At 34.0% G+C, this 19,388-nt stretch overlaps 1 protein-coding gene and 2 pseudogenes across 7 annotated transcripts; all 3 read left to right on the top strand.

Moving 5' to 3' along the window:
• The first annotated feature begins 1,324 nt into the window (after window positions 1-1,324).
• Window positions 1,325-16,687, top strand: LOC110764988 (uncharacterized). Of its 7 annotated transcripts, none has more exons than XR_015833680.1 (10): window positions 1,343-1,665; window positions 2,601-2,657; window positions 3,978-4,034; window positions 5,166-5,214; window positions 14,495-14,606; window positions 14,743-15,016; window positions 15,126-15,225; window positions 15,315-15,438; window positions 15,593-15,754; window positions 16,444-16,687. XR_015833680.1 is itself a non-coding variant. In XM_088248415.1 (9 exons), the coding sequence occupies exons 5-9, from the start codon at window positions 14,568-14,570 to the stop codon at window positions 16,477-16,479; spliced, it is 573 nt and encodes a 190-aa protein (XP_088104541.1). In that variant the 5' UTR covers window positions 1,343-1,665; window positions 2,601-2,657; window positions 3,978-4,034; window positions 5,151-5,214; window positions 14,495-14,567; the 3' UTR covers window positions 16,480-16,687. The 7 variants fall into 7 exon arrangements, 4 of the variants coding, with proteins under 4 accessions (XP_088104540.1, XP_088104539.1, XP_088104538.1 ...); XR_015833679.1 differs by having other exon boundaries at window positions 5,151-5,214; XR_015833681.1 differs by lacking the exon at window positions 3,978-4,034 and having other exon boundaries at window positions 5,151-5,214.
• Window positions 12,013-12,535, top strand: LOC148296694 (uncharacterized; annotated as a pseudogene).
• Window positions 12,771-14,488, top strand: LOC148296693 (uncharacterized; annotated as a pseudogene).
• Window positions 16,688-19,388: the final 2,701 nt, after the last annotated feature.

The following is a 19,388-nucleotide window of genomic DNA, read 5'->3' as shown; positions in this document are numbered from 1 at the left end:
AATTTGCTTCAGTGAGGATACAAGGACTTGAAGGAGGAAGAAAGTATATGTGAGGTCCAAGAAGAAACAAAACCTAGTTGCACACTTAAAAACAAGGGACATCAAACAACATTGTGTTAAAAACAAATAGTTTTTCAATTATTTATTTATTATTTTATTTTAAAACCAATGACTAAAAAAAACTAGAACTGAAGGATAACACAGCAAGGAAACACACAATATCAAGAACAACACGAGAACATCACCTTGTGCAATTGAAAAATAACTTTCCCCCTGAAGATATGTCAATGATGAACACAATGATAGCACCCAAGAAAAAGAAGATGAAAAATAAGTGGTATAAACTAAAAGAAGAAAATAAAAGAAACATAATTAAACACCAATAACTATGCCAACAATATATTAAGACTCCCCTTTCAAACATGCCAAAAATATTGTTCATGCCAAACACGATGTGTGAGGATAGCCAAGGAGAGCCAATACCAATAACTAGCTGGAAGCATTTGAACCAAAGCCTTTCAGGATCTAAGGCACAACAAAGATTTAGTCAAACACAAGGATTATAAAATGAAAAATCAAATGTATTTGTGAGAAATAAAGTCCATCAAATGAGCAAATATCAAAGCCCAATCTCGTATTATGTGAATAAGCTTGCTTAATAACAAAGAAAAAGTCCAATCAAGAACAAGCCAAGACATAGGATAAACACACATACATAGTGCATACGAAGCTCACCAATTTCACTCTTTTTTAAATAAATAAAAATGCTAACTTTATCAAGCTTTCTACAAGACCCGTGTAACGGGTGTTAAATCAATGTGCTCAAGCTAGTTAACTTTAAGACAATGAGTGTAAAAGCACCCATAGGATGTACTAACCCAAGTCAAGTATGCTACAAAGAAGAGCAATGTGTACAAGATCAAAGCTTTTTGACGTGAACGATGTGGGTTAGACATGAGGCCCAATTACTTGGCAAGGATCAAGCACGTATTTTACTTTACTTTTTAATTAAAGAGATATTATGAATTTATAATGAGCTCAATAGCAAAAAGTACAATGCAATCTAGTATCCATACAACGGCAAAGTGAGGATTCAAGATTATAGTATATATACACCATATGCGAGACATGGGATTTGATACAAAGAGCATTTAGTTGACATTATAAATTCTATATATACTAAAACCCAATGCAACTAAACACTGTAGCTAAGCACAGTGAAATGACGTAAGTGCCCTCTCTTTTTACGGTTTTGCAAACTTATTTTTTCCACCAGCACATTGAAATCACGGTTGTACCCCTGATTAATTAGTTTCAACCTTTCCCGTTTTGCCCCCCTCTCCTTCAGATCGAACTATGCTTCTGTTTCTTCCTCAGAGGCGCCTGGTTCAATCTCAACCAGCTGGTTCGTCAGATTCAAGGGCAGAGATGGAAGAGATGGGTTGGTTTTTTGGATGTCTGCATCTGGAGGCTTCGATATTTTTATAGAGCGTCATTGTTTTCTTCGTCAATCACCGACTTCCTTGCCTTCTTCTCCATCAGCTTCAGTGTTCACCGACTTCCTTGCCTTCTTCTTCTCCATCAGTTTCGGTTTCCATTCGTTATCCCCGTCTGCTACTCGCCTGGCCTTAGCCTCTGTTCTTTCATCCGTGCCCCTGTTCTGTGGTTAGTTCTTCAATCTTAACTTCTATTGAATTTGGTTTTCATTCATTGTGTTTTTTCTTTTTTATTGTTGTAGTTTTTGTCAATTTATGAGTTAATAATCATGGTATTTGGGTTTATCAATTATGTTGTTTGATAATTTTTTTTTATTTTTAAAAAGAAGAGTTGTCTAACCCTAAACCCTCTAATATCTGAGTATGTTGTTAAATCTTTTGGGTGTTTTGTTGAGGTTATTTTAGGCTAGAGTAGTGGATTGAAATTTGGAATCAGTTTTTTAGGCTAGAGCAATGGATTGAATTTGTCAGTTTTTTTGTTTTGTCTGATCTCTTTGCACAATGTGATTGTTAGTTATAGTGTTAGATATGGAATTGATTTTTAGGTTCTGACTTCTGATAGCATTACAGTATTACTATAGGCATCTATAGTATGACATTGATATCTTCTTGGTTGAATTACTTGGTATTTACTGATGAGAAGCTGATGTGGTCTGCGGCAGGGGGTTCAGATTCTTCTTTTCCCTATTTGCCCAGCCATTCGTACTCTTCTGTTGCAAACGTTTCATCGTTTCTACAGCAAAACACCACCAATTCAATAATTGGAAATTTTGAATTAGAGATTTGTAAGCAGGGATATCAAGAGAGAGAGAGAGAGAGAGAGAGAGAAAGTAAAGGTAGGAAACCACTATAAAGTAGAGATTAAATCAAGTTTGTAGTAGTTTCTGGTTAGAAACCTCCCAGTTGTATAGAAAAAGAACGAAAACTAATACTTCAGAGGTGCCAGTGAAGTTTAATAATTACACAAATTAAAACAGATTAGCCAATTGTTGTGTTTTACAAAGATAAGACCGAAGTCTTTTACAATTGTTAAGTTTTCGTTTAACTGAACAATAAATTGGACATTCGATTCAAATATAATTCAATCGTTTCTTTATTTCGCAGCTTGAATACACCAAAAAGCAAGGGACTAGACATTTGGATTCTGCTGTCATTTTCGAGGTATAAAAACTCCTCTGATTCATTGTTTTTTTAAATTAAGCATTATTAGTCATGTTAGTCAATTGTTTTTAATCATTTTGTAAGATTTTATATTTTACTTTCATCGATTGTACTTGCATACAAATTATTTAGAAGTAATCTTTATTCTGTTGATTGATACAAATTGAATATGCTTTGATGCTAAATTTTTTCCCCTCTTTTAAATATTTTCCCCTTGATGTTCTCATTGAATATTATATCTAAATTATTAATCTGATGAGCTTGGTTGATTATAAATTTTGAATTAGATGTCTCAATTATACATATCGATTTAATAAGGTTTGATATTAGTATATGTATACTGTTTATAATCATGATACATATCGTTGCTTTGTAATCATGATACAGTGATATAAAACAATTTCTAAGTGTGTACTTTCTTTATAATATGTATGCATGTATGTAGATACACACACATATACAGGGGGCTTCTCCAATGTGAACTCTAAGATGCGAACTCGTTGCGAACTTTTGTTTTTAACCGTTGGAAGAAGAGCGAAAAGAAAGAAAATAAATCCACACAAGCCATCCAACGGTTAAAAATAAAAGTTCGCAACGAGTTCGCATCTTAGAGTTCGCATTGGAGAAGGCCCCCACATATACATATGTATGTATTATTTTATGTTTTTGTTTCTCCCCATTATACCAATTTATATACAAGTTCTTTACCTATTCAATTTATATACAATTTACTAAATTCCTAATGTTTCAAATTACTTAAATTTTATCTATAGATTTTAATTGATGTATAAAGTTAAATACTTTTGCTTTATCAATTTGATTATTTGGATTGAAAACTATTAACAAAAATTGTTTTGTTTTAAATAATATATTTTCAAGTTTTTATATTCCATATTTTAATAAATTATCTATGAATTATATTGTTTTCATGGATTCGATCATATTGAAAATAGTATTAAAGAATTTTATTTCAATTAAGATGTACATGTATATGTGTTAAATGAGTGAATTAGTTTTTTGCAACTTTTAATTTATATTTGAGTTCTTTTTGGTAATAATTAAAAAATCCCTTTTTGAAGACCTAAACTCTAAACTTTAATAATTGCCCAGTTGTATAAAAAACAAAGAAAATGAATGTAAACTAATACCTTACAGGTAGCAGTCAAGTTTAATAATTATACAAATTAAAACAAATTAGCCATCCATAGTATTTTAGAAAGATAAGACTAAAATCTTTTACAATTGTTAAGTTTTTGTTGAACTGGACAATAAACTGGACATCCGATCCAAATATAATTCAATCATTTCTTTATTTCACAGCTTGGATACACTAAAAAGCAAGGGACTAGACATTTGGATTCTGCTGTCATTTTTGAGGTATAAAAACTCCTCCAATTCATTTTTTTTTAAAATTAACCATTATTAATCATCTTAGTCACTTGATTTTAATCATTTTGAAAGATTTTATATTTTATTTTCATCGATTGTGCTTGCATACAAGTTATTTAGAAGTAATCTTTATTCTGTTGATTGATACACGTTGAATATGCTTTGATGCTAAAATTTTTCCCCTCTTTAAAATATTTTCCCCTTGATGTTCTCATTAAACATTTTATCTAAATCATTAATCTGGTAAGCTTGGTTGATTATAAATTTTGAGTTGAATGTCTCAATTATATATATCGATTTGAGTTCTTTTTACTAATTCTTCTTAAAGACCTAGAGCCTAAACCTTAACAATTGCTTTTGACTAAACTTTTCTATTAACAGACAAAACCAAATTTGTATTCTTATTTTACATACTTTGTAGACCCATTTTTCTACTGTGTATAAAAGAAAAAGAGATTATTGTGTATAAAAGAGAGAGAAAGAGAAGACCACAACATAGATATTAGTTAGAAATTTGAAAACGTTTCATACAATTTGAAACAATTTATTCATTTATAAAAAATATAAAACAAATTTATTTTTTGGAAATCTTTATGGGCAAATTACTAATTTTTGATAACCATTTTTTTGGGATTTTTTCCCCCTTTTACTCAACATATATGAATTACACAATGATATACCTCTTTGTTAACAAATATTAATTCTAGAATAATACACGTTTAACATCAAGTTTGCATATATGCGTATAAAATTGTTTATTTTTAAGAAAACCCTTTTTCTTAATCTTCCACATTTTAATAGATTTATTATTTGCTTATGTTAGTTTGTTATTACAAATGTCAATCATTTTTCTCATAGTTTTTCTAAACATAGATACTTTTGTATATCTACAACAACAATCATTCATTCTAATCTATATAATGTCTTTATATAATATTCCGATTTATCATCTTTTTTTTTCTTAATGCTTATTTATTTAATTCATGCTATTCTCCTTTTTGTTCAAATACAAAACCAAAATCATTTTTATCAAACAATTATCAAAAGTTTCTATTTTTCTTTATTGTTTTAACTTAATTATGTGTTTCTACTTATGTATTTTAGGTTGTTATCATTCAGCTTTTGCATACGTGTTGCTACAAGTGGTTAATAATTTCTCTTATTACAGGTCAGTATTTTCTAACTTTTTAAAAAACCTGTGCATAACATTTATAACTAATTGATTAGCAAATATTATATAATTTGAAGATTCTCATTTATATATAATTCTATAATCATATTTCTACATTTATTTTGCATTCTTAGAATTTAAATGTTATTAATAATGTGAAATATTACTTATATATACATTTTTTTTTTCCTAGACATCAATCTGTTTTCGGGAAATTGAAATCTTCGTTGATGATGTCGAAGAGAACTAGAAATACGACGAGAAAACAAATCATGCAACAACCTCATAATCTCATCATTTCAAATGATATACAAGTCCCAAATAAAAATGTTTATCATATTGATGATAAACATCCAAGCGAGAATTCCTATCAACAACCATCAAAACATTTCTCAAGTTGATAACAAAAAACAAAAATGTGTTGGAAATACATTATCTATCAATGTGAATACAGTTGAAACAACAACAGATGAAATTGAGTTTCATCATTTTCATCAAATGCGTCAAGGTCAAGCGATCTTTCAAAGAAACAGGCAAGGTGGGTGTTTCCCTTTGCTCTAAATTTTTCTGCTAAACTCGAACTACATTGTTCTATTACTAATAACCTACATTTATGTTTTCGATTCTCTCCATTCTACATTTTTCTCCTCTATAGGAATAATCCAAGAATATGCGGATTTTGGAGAGAAGAATCATAAGTGCATTTATTGTGGTGCACTTTTTTGGTTGAAAGAATCCATTAAACAAAAATCAAAAAACAATGAGCCTCTCTTTACTCTTTGTTGCCAACAAGGAAAAATTAAACTTCAAAGTCCAAAACCAACACCCCATTTTTTAGAAAATTTGCTTGATCCTAATAAAGGGCAAAAAAGTGTATTATTTAGAGAAAATATCAGGGTTTACAATTCTATGTTTGCATTTACTTCAATGGGAGCCAAAATTGATAAATCAATAAACAATGGATCAAGCCCTTATATTTTCAAAATCAGTGGTCAAGTTCATCATTTAATGGGTTCTTTACTACCTCCTGAAGGTCAATGTCCTAAATTTGCCCAGCTATATGTTGCGTAGATACAGCTGCACCAAAATGGATTCAGTTGCATCCTCAACTTGTGATACTCGCAAGTGCACGAGCCGTTTGGTAGTATAGCATATGTAAGTGCGAGGTCGATCCCACGAGGATTGGTGATTGAATGATCCAATTCATTTTCCCTATACAAAACAGAAACAAAAATAAAGACCATGAAGGAAGGAAAAAAGAAAATAAGAAAGTAACTCAAGCAAATAAGTTCCCAAGTTCAATTAGATTAATGGATTGATTCTAGCTAAAGTATGGTTAAGCCATGGTGTGTGGTCATAACCTTGTGTTCCTAATTCCCTAATTTGATCATTTGTTGTCTAACCTAAAATTAAGCATTAGGAACCCATTAAGCATAGAAGAACATTTTAAACAACCGAGTATGTATCTAATCCCTGTTGTCGAATGTCCATACATACTCTTCCTATTCATAGTTCAATTCGAATTAAAGCATGGTGTATACTCTTAATTCAAACCAAGATAGCTAACATGCAAGCCTAAATGGTGATCAATCATTCAAACTAGCATATTAACTTATAAGCATAATGAATAAGAACAAAAACCATAATTGAAACTTGGAAACTAATTCAACTTGAAAACTTAAGAAAAGAATTTACATTACAAAGAAAAATAAACTACAACTAAGAAGCAAAAAGGAAAGCTAGAATTGAGAACTATAAAGCAAAATGAAGAGAATTTGAGGGAGAGAAGGAAAGGGAGCTCTAGAGAAGTGTTTGAGAGCTCCCCCCCTTGGGGTGTGTTTACAAGCTTAGAGAACCTTCCTATTTATAGGCCTAAGGAAGTGAAAAATCTGAATTCAATATGGCTAATGCATGCAACACTTGTTTTATAAAATCTGAAATGGTTGATGCACTTGTATTAGAAAATTTGAATTGGTTGATGCACTTCACCAATAAATCCCACCAGCAGCCCTAGCTCATCTTCATGTCACCATGACCAAGCTTCCAACCAGCTCAATAGCTCATCCTGAGGTCAGCATGACCAGCAACTTCAAGGGCTTACGAATTGGGCTTCCCTTAAGCAAATTAAGACTTTAAGCACTCAAACTTGAAGTTCAGAATGTCTTCTTTCCAGCCGTATATCATTTGGGCCAATCCAAGGTCGGAGGAGGAAGTTAAGGCCAAAACAAATTGCTAACTCATTTTGCGCGCTGATAAAATCCATCCTGAGCATGGCTCTGTGTTTGCTAGGTAACAGACTCCATATTTATCCAATGGGGCTGAATTTTGGATATGGTATAGTACACACCCATTGGAACAACTTTCATGAAGAATGCTGCCTCATCCGAGCTGTGTAGGTTGCTGAAACAAAGCTTGCAATATGACCTACGGAACTGGACTGGCAGGGGGCTGTAGCCAAAATGAGTTTGTCTTTTAAGCTCTTCATCCATTCATCCAAATTAGGCCTTAACATGCTTGAATTGCATGAATTATGCTCTCTTGCTCTATTTGCCTACAAAACACACAAAGGAAGGCAAATAACTTAGAAATCTAAGAAACTAAGCAAAAGAAGTAAGTAAATAGGGCATGTATATGTATGAAATTATGAGCTTAACACTATATATATATGACACCCATAATGAGGTTATGAATCGCCTTGATGCAGTTAATTGTATTCAAAAAAATGAAAAGCTTGATCAAAACATTGTACAAGGTTTGATTCAAATGTTTGATCAAACAAATGATTTGGTTAAACTTTTTCGAACAATTAGAGATAAATTTGAAGAAGGTTCTCTTCCTCCTTTAAAAATCACATTGTTAGGCAGGCAATCCAATGATAGCAAACAATATGAACAACCAACATGTGACGAAATTGGTGGTTTAATAGTGGGAGATATAGGCCTTTTTTATTCGAATAGAGATATTGTAATAGAATTTAAAAATGGAGAGTTAAAAAGAGTGACAAAATTAAATCCAAAATTTATGTCTTTACAATATCCTCTTCTTTTTCCTTTTGGTGAAGATGGGTATTGTAACATCCCGACCCAAAAATATTATTAAGATTGGTTTTAATTTAATTAAAATTTGGAATTTCCAATTTTGCCTTTGAAGTGGGGGCAAAAAGGTCAATTCTTATCCGGAGAGAGTTTGGGGCAGCAAGTGGTGTTTTTAGATAGGTGGTACTGAGCCGAGTCCGTAGACACGGAGTAGGCTCGATTCGGACTTGGAACGAGAAAGATATGGTTGAAAAACCATTAACGGCCTAATTGGAAATTTTCAGAAATGAATTTTGTTAAAATCAGAAAATCTGATTATTTCTCTCATTTCCCTCTCTCTCTCTCTCTCTCTCCCGTGCGTTCTCTCCTCTCTCTCTCCCCGACTCCATCGCTCTCCCTTCCTCCCTTTGTAACTCAGGCCACCGGCCACGGCAGCGCACGAGACCGGAGCCAAAAGGACCGGCCGGATCTCGCCTTCGAACCCCAGCCCATCTTCAGCCGGAAGCCGCCGTCGAGACCGCCGGAAAACGCAGCAAAGCTGCTGCAAATTTTCTGAAATTTTCAGAAACTTCAACACCTCCGTTCTCCTTCGTTTCTCCACCGAATTGGACGAGTGAGGTATGAAAATTCATCTATTTTTCGTGCTCTAGCTGCCTGTTGGTTGGGTTTCCAGAAATTTTGAGAGTTTACAAGTCAAATTTCGAAATTTAGCTTCAGCCGGTTTTTAGTTGGGATTTCCGGCTACTTCCGGCCATTTTTTGGCCATTACCCAAGAATAAAAGTGACTCCAAATTAGGTGTATTACCTAGTATAGGAGTTTGGAGCCAAAATTTTAAGTTTTTCCGGTCACCTGAAAAGTGATCAAGCCACCCACGCGCGGCAGCGCGTGGGGCGGCGCGTGGGCAGTCCGGCAGAGGCCACATTTTATCCTAGAATGATCCTTGTGTTGTCACGAGCGCATAGGAGTTTACGGATCTCAATTTGGATATCGTTTGGGTCTCGAACCAATTTGACATATTACGTGAAATTGGGTTTGATGTGTTTGGACCAGGACCCGCCCCGGATTTTCATGGAACCCGGGTCGGATCCCGCCTAAATATCCGGCATACCGCAGATGCCGGGCCCACTTACTAAAAACCGAGACTTTCCACCAAAAATTTTGGCGGAGTCTCCCCTGTAAACAGGACAAATCCCAAAAATTCAACCTGTCAAAACACAGTTAAAAACAACCCAACAGCCATCATAAAATATACACAAAGCTTAGTGTTACAAACCATGGCCTCCGGCCTAAAAAAAAACCAAATTCTAACTGGGCAATAACAGAGCATCTAACAGAATTCAAAGAAAGTTACAAGTAGGAAAGAAGTTTAACGATTTTACATAGCACAGAGGCCCTGAGAAGGCTCAAGTGCTGAAGCTCGTGAAAACCGGAGCACAAAATACGGCACTGCGGCTCGTTCCAGTCACTACTGGCTGTGGGGCGCAAAACAGAAAATTGTGAGTGGACAAAACAAAGTTTAGTTCCATTTAAACCAAAGTAATATAACCCCACCGTTAGAAAATCATGCATGAAACCAATGCATTAAATCCAACATAAACATACATATATGTATTTTGCTCCAACCCGAGCTAAATCCGAAATCCAGTGAAACTATCAAATCAACCCATCCAGTCCTTTCCATATAAAAATCTCAAGACAAACTCTCGAAACACGTGCCCACCGGCACGACGAGCGGGGAAGTATCCTCGCTCAAAAGCAAGAACAAATGTATAGTTATATATAAATATATAAGTATATAATAGAGATATAGTATAGGTATATGACACACCTAATTGTACCGGGGAAACAATCCAATAGGGGATTGTTTGACTAGCTCACACTTATCCGGCCCTCAAACGTCCATGTGGCTAGGGATGAGTCGTCTAACTGGAGGACTGATACTCTAACCCAGCACGTACGGACGAAGAATCAAGACCCGTACGCCTGGAACCGTCCTACGCGCGCAGACTACCCAATCAAGGGTCTACGGTCAACATCCCGTCAAGGATGCCCCGGCTACTTACATTTCCAAATATTTCACATTTCCATAATCACATTCCGAGTCCAGGGGAGGTACACAGGGTAGTGCTTATAGCACTCCAAACTGACTTTCTACTCTCGCATCTTTCCATGCCTCATAACCATATCTCAAGTACCCCCCACAAATACTCAACAAAATAAAATACTTTCCCAAAATAGCATATACATAAAATTCAAGATACTTGAATATATCCAAAACCCAAATATATCCCAAATACTGTAACAAAATAATCGTTCCACTTTAAGTATTAGGTAAACTTCCATAAACCTTTAAATCCTTATGCATAGAACTTTCATTATAAAAATCATGCAATTTATTGAAAACAAAGTCCACTCACAAGTAGTCCCAAGCTGCGTGACCCTGAGAGGGTCCTGCCTGCTGTGAAGGCGGAGTCGGATTACCTATTTCAGAATAGGAACACGATAATAAAAATCCAACTCTTCAAAATAAGACTTTAAAGAAAAATCCTAATTTCCCGGGTTTCCCTTAAGTACTAGGAACGAGACGTCCCTAAGGTCCAATCTAAGGGTTTCAAGCGCTGGAAAAGTCTCGGAAGACACCCGGTCAACCGGACGGTCAAAACTTTAAATTAATAAATCGGAACATCCGGGGCTCCGATTCGTGATCCGCAAATTCCTATACGATCCTAGGAATACCAGGAACAACATACGTGAAATTGGGTTTGATCCAACGGTCCAAACACATTAAACCCGAAAATCACATAATATGTCAAATTGGTTCGAGGCCCAAACGATATCCAAATTGAGATCCGTAAACTCCTACGCGCTCGTGACAACACAAGGATCATTCTAGGATAAAATGTGGCCTCTGCCGGACTGCCCACGCGCCGTCCCACGCGCCGTCCCACGCGCTGCCGCGCGTGGGTGGCTTGATCACTTTTCAGGTGACCGGAAAAACTTAAAATTTTGGCTCCAAACTCCTGTCCTAGGTAATACACCTAATTTGGAGTCACTTTTGTTCTTGGGTAATGGCCAAAAAATGGCCGGAAGTAGCCGGAAATCCCAACTAAAAACCGGCTGAAGCTAAATTTCGAAATTTGACTTGTAAACTCTCAAAATTTCTGGAAACCCAACCAACAGGCAGCTAGAGCACGAAAAATAGATGAATTTTCATACCTCACTCGTCCAATTCGGTGGAGAAACGAAGGAGAACGGAGGTGTTGAAGTTTCTGAAAATTTCAGAAAATTTGCAGCAGCTTTGCTGCGTTTTCCGGCGGTCTCGACGGCGGCTTCCGGCTGAAGATGGGCTGGGGTTCGAAGGCGAGGTCCGGCCGGTCCTTTTGGCTCCGGTCTCGTGCGCTGCCGTGGCCGGTGGCCTGAGTTACAAAGGGAGGAAGGGAGAGCGATGGAGTCGGGGAGAGAGAGAGGAGAGAACACACGGGAGAGACAGAGAGAGAGGGAAATGAGAGAAATAATCAGATTTTCTGATTTTAACAAAATTCATTTCTGAAAATTTCCAATTAGGCCCTTAATGGTTTTTCAACCATATCTTTCTCGTTCCAAGTCCGAATCGAGCCTACTCCGTGTCTACGGACTCGGCTCAGTACCACCTATCTAAAAACACCACTTGCTGCCCCAAACTCTCTCCGGATAAGAATTGACCTTTTTGCCCCCACTTCAAAGGCAAAATTGGAAATTCCAAATTTTAATTAAATTAAAACCAATCTTAATAATATTTTTGGGTCGGGATGTTACAGGTATACACCTGATTTAAAATGGTATTGTACAAAACATGAATCTAAACGAAAAAGAATTCCTATGAGAGCTTTTATAGCTTATCAAATACAAGAAAGAATGTTTCAATTAGATACATTATTAAAAGGTGGAAGATTGTTCCAACAATTTTTAGTAGACGCTTATGCAACACTTGAAGAGGATCGATTAGATTATATTAGGAAAAATCAAAAAAATTTAAGAAGTGAGGTTTATAAAGGCATTTATGATGCAATTTCAAAGGGTGACAATGATGCTAATAACATAGGTCAAAGAGTAATATTGCCTAGCTCATATACTGGAAGTGCTAGATACATGCTTAACAATTATCAAGATGCTATGGCAATTTGTAGACAATATGGAAATCCTGATTTATTTATAACTTTCACATGCAATGTCAAATGGCCTGAAATTGTAAGAGAGTTTGATAAAAAACCTGGATACAAACCAGAAGATCGGCCTGATATAGTTTCAAGATTATTTAAAATAAAACTTGATGATATGATCAATTATATCAAATCAGGAGAACCTTTTGGAGAAATTGAAGCAGGTAAATTTTAAAAACACACCATTTATACTACTTTCCATTTTTATCATTTTATTAAATAATAAAACTAACTAAGAATTTTTTCCCTTTTCTCACCCAATCAACAACAGATGTTTGTACTGTTGAATTCCAAAAAAGAGGATTGCCACATGCTCACATGTTGATCTGGTTGAAACAAAATTATAAATGTTATTCAGCGGTTGATATAGATTCTATCATTTCTACTGAATTGCCAGACAAAACTATAAATTATGCTCTTTATGATATTGTTGCTCAATTTATGATCCATGGTCCATGCGGACAAATAAATCCGAATTCTCCATGTATGCGAGAAGGCAAATGTTCTAAATCTTTTCCCAAACAATATAAAAGTGAAACAATTTTTGAAACAAATGGTTACCCTGTATATAGACGTCGTGACGACCCAACAAAATTTGTGATGAAAAATGGAATGCAAATTGATAACAGTTTTGTAGTACCTTACAATTCTAAATTACTGCTTAGATACAACGCTCATATAAATGTTGAATCCTGTTGTCAATCAATGCTTATAAAATATCTTTTCAAATATATAAACAAAGGTTCAGATAGAGCTAGAGTAGTTTTCCAAGAGAAACAACAAGATGAAATACTAGCCTATCTAAATTGTAGATACATATCTCCATATGAAGCTGTTTGGAGGTTGTTTCAATATCCTATACATTTTAGAAAACCCTCAGTTGAACGATTACCAATACATTTACCTTTAGAACAAAATATTATTTTCAATGGTGATCAGTCGCTTCAATCAATTGTTAACCAAAAAAATATTGAATATACAATGTTAACAAGTTGGTTTGAAGCTAATAAAACTTTTCCTGAAGCACGAACATTAACTTATGCAGAATTCCCTTCAAAATTTGTGTGGGATTCTCACACTAAGATGTGGAAGCCTAGAAAGAAAAAAAAGGATCCCTTGGTAGAATAGCTTATGTACATCCTGCATCTGGTGAATTATATTATTTAAGAATGCTTTTGAATTTGCAAAAAGGGGCCTTTCACTTTAATGACCTAAAAACTGTTAATGGTATCATAGAACCATCATACCAAGCTGCATGTAAATCCCTAGGTTTGTTAGGAGATGATAAAGAGTGGATTGAAGCCTTAGCAAATGCTGCAAACACAGCCACATGCCCTCAATTAAGGCAATTATTTGTCACAATCATTTTATTTTGTGATGTAGGAAATCCCCAAATTCTTTTTGACACTTATTGGCAAAATATGTCTGACAACATTTTACACAAATTACGACAAACTTTCGCAATGCCAAATCTAATTGTATCAGAATCTGAATTAAAAAATTCTCTTTTATTTGAATTAGAACAGCTTTTTAATGTATCTTCCAGCTCTTTAAAAGAGCATCACCTTCCTAAGCCTGATGAATATAGAATGTTAGAACTTAGAAATAAATTGCTTAGAGAAGAATTAAATTATGATTATAATAATTTAGAAAAAGAACACTCAATTTTAGTTACACAGCTCAACAAAGGTCAAAAAGATGTATATGATTGTGTTATAAAAACTGTTGAAGAAAAAATGCCAGGCCTCTTTTTTGTCCACGGTCATGGAGGAACAGGAAAAACTTTTTTGTGGCATACTATAATAAGTAAAATTCGATCCCAAGGAAATATTGTTTTAGCTGTTGCTTCATCAGGAATAGCATCGTTATTATTACCTGGTGGTAGAACAGCTCACTCTAGATTTAAAATTTTGAAAACCTTACCATTTTATATCCTAGAGAATTTTTAAACAAACTTGAATTCAATGGTTTACCTTGGTATTATTTAGCTTTAAAAATAGGAATGCCCATCATGCTATTGAGAAACTTAAATCAATCTTCAGGTTTGTGTAATGGAACACGATTAGTTATCACACAATTGTATGATAAAATTATCGAAGCAAAAATACTTGCTTTATGTTCAGCGGCCTTCAGTGTATCCTGGTTGACCAAATGGTAAGAAAAGCTCTTTTTTATGTTATTTCAATTTAACTATAATAACATATCTATTATCATATATTTGTATTTCCTTGCCTTTAAATATAATTTCCCCCTTATTAAGTTTTCTTTTCCTCTTTTTTTAATTATGTAGATAGATGCAATACAAGCTAGCATCAAAGATATCGACTATGATTTCATAGCTCCAAAAATAAAAGCTGGTAGCATTTATGAAATAACACATTTCCACACTGGTCGCAACAAACCATCACACAAAGTTGTACCACATGTTGCACAGTTATTCTTCAAAGCGAGAACAATTTTCAAAGAACTACCAACCATTCACGCACACATTCCAAGGCATCGGTTTTATCTGGTCGATTATACTCAATTATCCACTCGCATAGGCAAAATTGACATCCTAACAGGTAATATTCTATATATTATTAAAAACTATACATCTATATATAATAAGTATTTATCCAAAATATTTACACATTTTAATATCCTTATAACATATTTTTATCAAATTGCAAGATGTTTTTGGACACATTACTGGAATACAGCCATTGGAACAAAAAATGGTCGGCCATGAGAGGCTTGAGAATAAATATGAACTTTGCATTGAAAATATCAGGTACAAATATCAGAAAATGTTTACCATTACAATTTTAAACTATAATGTCTCTTTCTAAAATATTTTTTTCTCCACATCTAATCATTCAGGAAAGAAGATGTTAGAATTACCCTGTGGGGAGATACTACAAAGACTTCTGATTCTCAAGCTTTACAACAATTGACATCGCCAATATTTGCAGCTTTTACAAGACTGAAAGTAAACAATTTCAAGGTATCCAATTTATTTTCACTTTTTCCTATTATTTACACTTCATGAAATAAAAACAAATCTAATTTATGATTTATCAACATGTAGGGAAAATTGTTCTCAACATATTTACGCATTTTCTAACATTTACCAATATTTTTTTTTCTGTTCCATTTAGCATTTCTCTAAGTCATGCTCAAACCAAAAACAAATCTGAAAGAACTGTTACTACAAAAAGCATGGAGAAAATTGCATCAGATTCTAATTTACCAATCATTGGCTTAAAGAAGAAAACAAGCGAAGGCAGTTTGTCTACCAATTCTCCTGCCCCAAGATTAGAGTTTGTATTCTCTCTTTTAGGATTCACTCATCTCATTCAAATACATATTACATGCATAACATTCAATTATTCATACATTCATTTTTCACTCAATCTTTATATATTAAATTGTAACAAATTGTGTTGAATTTGACAAAATCATCATTTTTGTGATATTCTGATTGATGCTTTGTTTTAATATTAGGTTCCTTTCAATTAATGTATTATAAAATTATCTCTATTTATTATATAGGTCTAAAAACCATTTAAACCACTATTGAATTACATATAAATGAAATTTTTGCATGCTGAACATTTGGGAATACTATTAAATTGTCATATTTACAGGTGAATTTTTTTAGAAAATATCCGTTTTTCAGGGGAAACTCTGTCCGTTTTCCGGCAAAAATGTCAAACCCTTAAGTAATTTTAACTTGAAATAAGGGCAAAAGACATTTTAGTCATGTGTACCTAACACATAAAAAAAATTAAAAACTTAAACATTATATCTACATCCTTTTCTTCAATTGGAAAACCATTCATTACTTTGTGTTTCTTCGATTGGAAAACCATTTATAACTTTCTTATTAAATTGTTAAATTATATTATTCCTGTTTATACATAATTAGATGTTTATGATTATTGTCCTAACTCGATTTTCCCCATTCATCAACATTAACACTTGCTATTTTCCCACTTTTTTATAACAGGGTCAAAACATCCATCAAAGAGAAGACAAATCATGAAAAAATTGCAAAACAAAACCCACCTAATTAAACAGCATGCTGCTCAGAACTATCCAAGTTTTGCTATGTTAATAGCTGCTTCCCACTATTAACATCTCAATGTATATACAGACATGTCTACTATTTTAACATAACAGGTAGCCTGTAAAATATGTTATTACTTCTTTTTTTCCCACTTATATTACTTTAGTTAAGCACAATACTATAAGTTAAATCTCATATATATATATATATATATATATATATATATATATATATATCAATCTTATTTTGTCTGCAAAATTTCAAAACCCGCAGCATCTCGCGGGCTTTTTTGCTAGTAACAACGACAGTTGAACCATTCATTTAAACCAAATATTGATTTGCCCAAAGTGATCCAACGCCAGAAATCCAATCTAAGATCAGCAAAAGCTCCCAGACATTAATAGGATTGATATTCATTAACAATTCCTGCACGTGCTGGACAAAATACTCATTAAAAAAAAATCCAAAACACAAACAAAATCAATCATAATAAGGACCTTTTGGCATGTAGTATAACAAAATTAAAACAATTATTTAGTGGAGTAGATACTTAAAGACTATAAGAATGTCAAATCGAAGATTGTCTGAAGGTTTTCTGAGCATGTCCATTTTAGGATTAGAAATAACAGTGGATGCATGAAGACATTTAAGATTCAAATTTTCTGAAGCAACAGGTTCACACACAACATTAGCTTAGGCACATATACATTTATGATTTTCCTTTTTCCTCCAAACTAACTTTGTCTTTGTTAATGTGAGGAACGAAAAGAAGATAGTTTGGATAAGTGTTTTACCTCTTTCATAAGATTTGAAATCTTATGTTGGATACTTACCTTACCTCCCATGACATGAGAATTCGACCTTACAGTTCCATTGTGGAGCAAGTTGCACCTTGGTCAAATATGGCCACGAGTGCCACAAAAATGACAAATTGGAACGAATCTGACAAGACCAGACCCAAATTCCACTTTGGAATCTGCGCCGAACTCTTTGTGCGTCCGACACCTGGCAGGTGCCGGGCACACTTGACCAAATTGCCCTTTTAACTAAGACTCAACAATTCTTCTAAGGTTTGACTTCTGCAGAAAAATCGGCAAAGTCTCCCCTCTAAAACGGACATTTCCCAAACACTTTCCACCTATAAAAATATACAGTTAAAATTGAAATTCAAATCCCAATTGTTTAGCATGCATTAGACAAATAACTTTAAATAGTTTCAAACCTCCTTATACTAAATAAATCATTCTGCCATCTGAAACTGGTTTCAACTCTTAGAATCAACATAAATACGTTAACAAGTTCCAATATAACTTAACTGAACAAATTTTCAACACTTGATCTTGTAGCTGCACCTAGTAACTCTAGGTTGCCTACGTATCTTTACTAAGGGATCAAGCCATACGTAGTTCTTTCTACATTAATTGTAAGTAAACAAAGGTAACTTAATCAAATAAAATCGAGAAACCTTCATAAATAATTTAGATCAATCCACTGAAACTCAATCAAGGGATATTGAGGTTAGAACAATCTTCTACTCATCCCACATGTGTATAAATAAATAAATTTATATATATATATATATAAATTTAACTTATTACTTATAAGTAGGAAAACGAGAAAATTATTAAAATAGTATTGACCACGTGAAACCTTAAAGTCAATATCAACAATTTAAAGAAAATATGTTTCCCTCTTTCACATGTAAAAACAAATTCATCACTTAAGAAAATAATTGTGAATTATATAAAAGCCTTAAAACTTAGAAAACTCTCAATCCTTGTCTCATAAGTTGGAAAACATATATTAAAACCTTCACGAATAAGTACCAAGATAAAATCATCAATTTTAGTTTAAAACATTTCAAAACTCAAATACTCTCCACCTAGGCGTACCCCAATTCATGATCCGTCAATTTCAAGTGTCACATAAGCGACACATCCTCGCAAGCCTTGGAAACATAAAGTCAACCAGAGCCGAATTCCTCGCAGAACTCGGGGGACACGTAGTCAGCTCGAGAACGTACATCCTCGCAGAACTTGGGGGACATGTAGTCAGCCCGAGAACGCATATCCTCGCACCACACGGTTCAAGCGTCCCCGAAACTCGTGGGGCATTGTCATAAATGACAAAACTATTTCAAAGGCAATTGGGGGGTACTCTTGTGGTGGGTTTGAAAACCATATTCCAAAACTTAGCATAAAATTTCTACTTTCCAACAAATCCCCTTTTTCAAATCCATTTTCCAATCTTTTCTCAACTTCCTAAAAATAAATCCTTAAAAAGCTAAACAAAAATTCCTTCTTAAAACAGGAGCAATTCCAACATTTCTTAAATGACTTGACCATGCATAATCTATCAAAACAATTTTCGTCAACATTTAAATATGTAAGACATACTATCCAGTAAACTGGTATTCCTGATTTATTAGTTCAAGCCACTGAGCATATATTTAAATATAGACATATAATTAGGCATTTAATTAATTCCTTATTCATGCCAAAACTCGGTTAACCAAGCCATTCCCAACTCCACACAATTAAATATAATATAATATACTTGGAAACTGAAAGCGACTGCAATAATTCATAAACATTTAATAAAACTCTTTAAGCATAACACCATTTTAAAACAAACCTCTAATTGCTATTACAAATACTAAATGGCATCAACCGAGCCGACATAGCCCACAATTTAAGTCAACTGGGCTCGTAGGGCCTACTACCTCATGAGTAAACCCATCGGTTTGACCCCAATGTCGGAATTTGACTAATTGGGCCTGCAGAGCCCACAACCTTCGATTTCATATCCGAACATTCCTACAAGTCCAACAAGGTCTACTTAACATGTCCCGAGAGTTTGGTCTTGATTGAGAGGTCGGATCACTC

Source organism: Prunus avium, chromosome 2, assembly GCF_965620075.1.
Source record: "Prunus avium chromosome 2, drPruAviu1.hap1.1, whole genome shotgun sequence".
Lineage (NCBI taxonomy): Eukaryota > Viridiplantae > Streptophyta > Magnoliopsida > Rosales > Rosaceae > Prunus > Prunus avium.
Note: the sequence above shows the minus strand (reverse complement) of the source record. Positions and strands in the feature narration are given on the sequence as shown.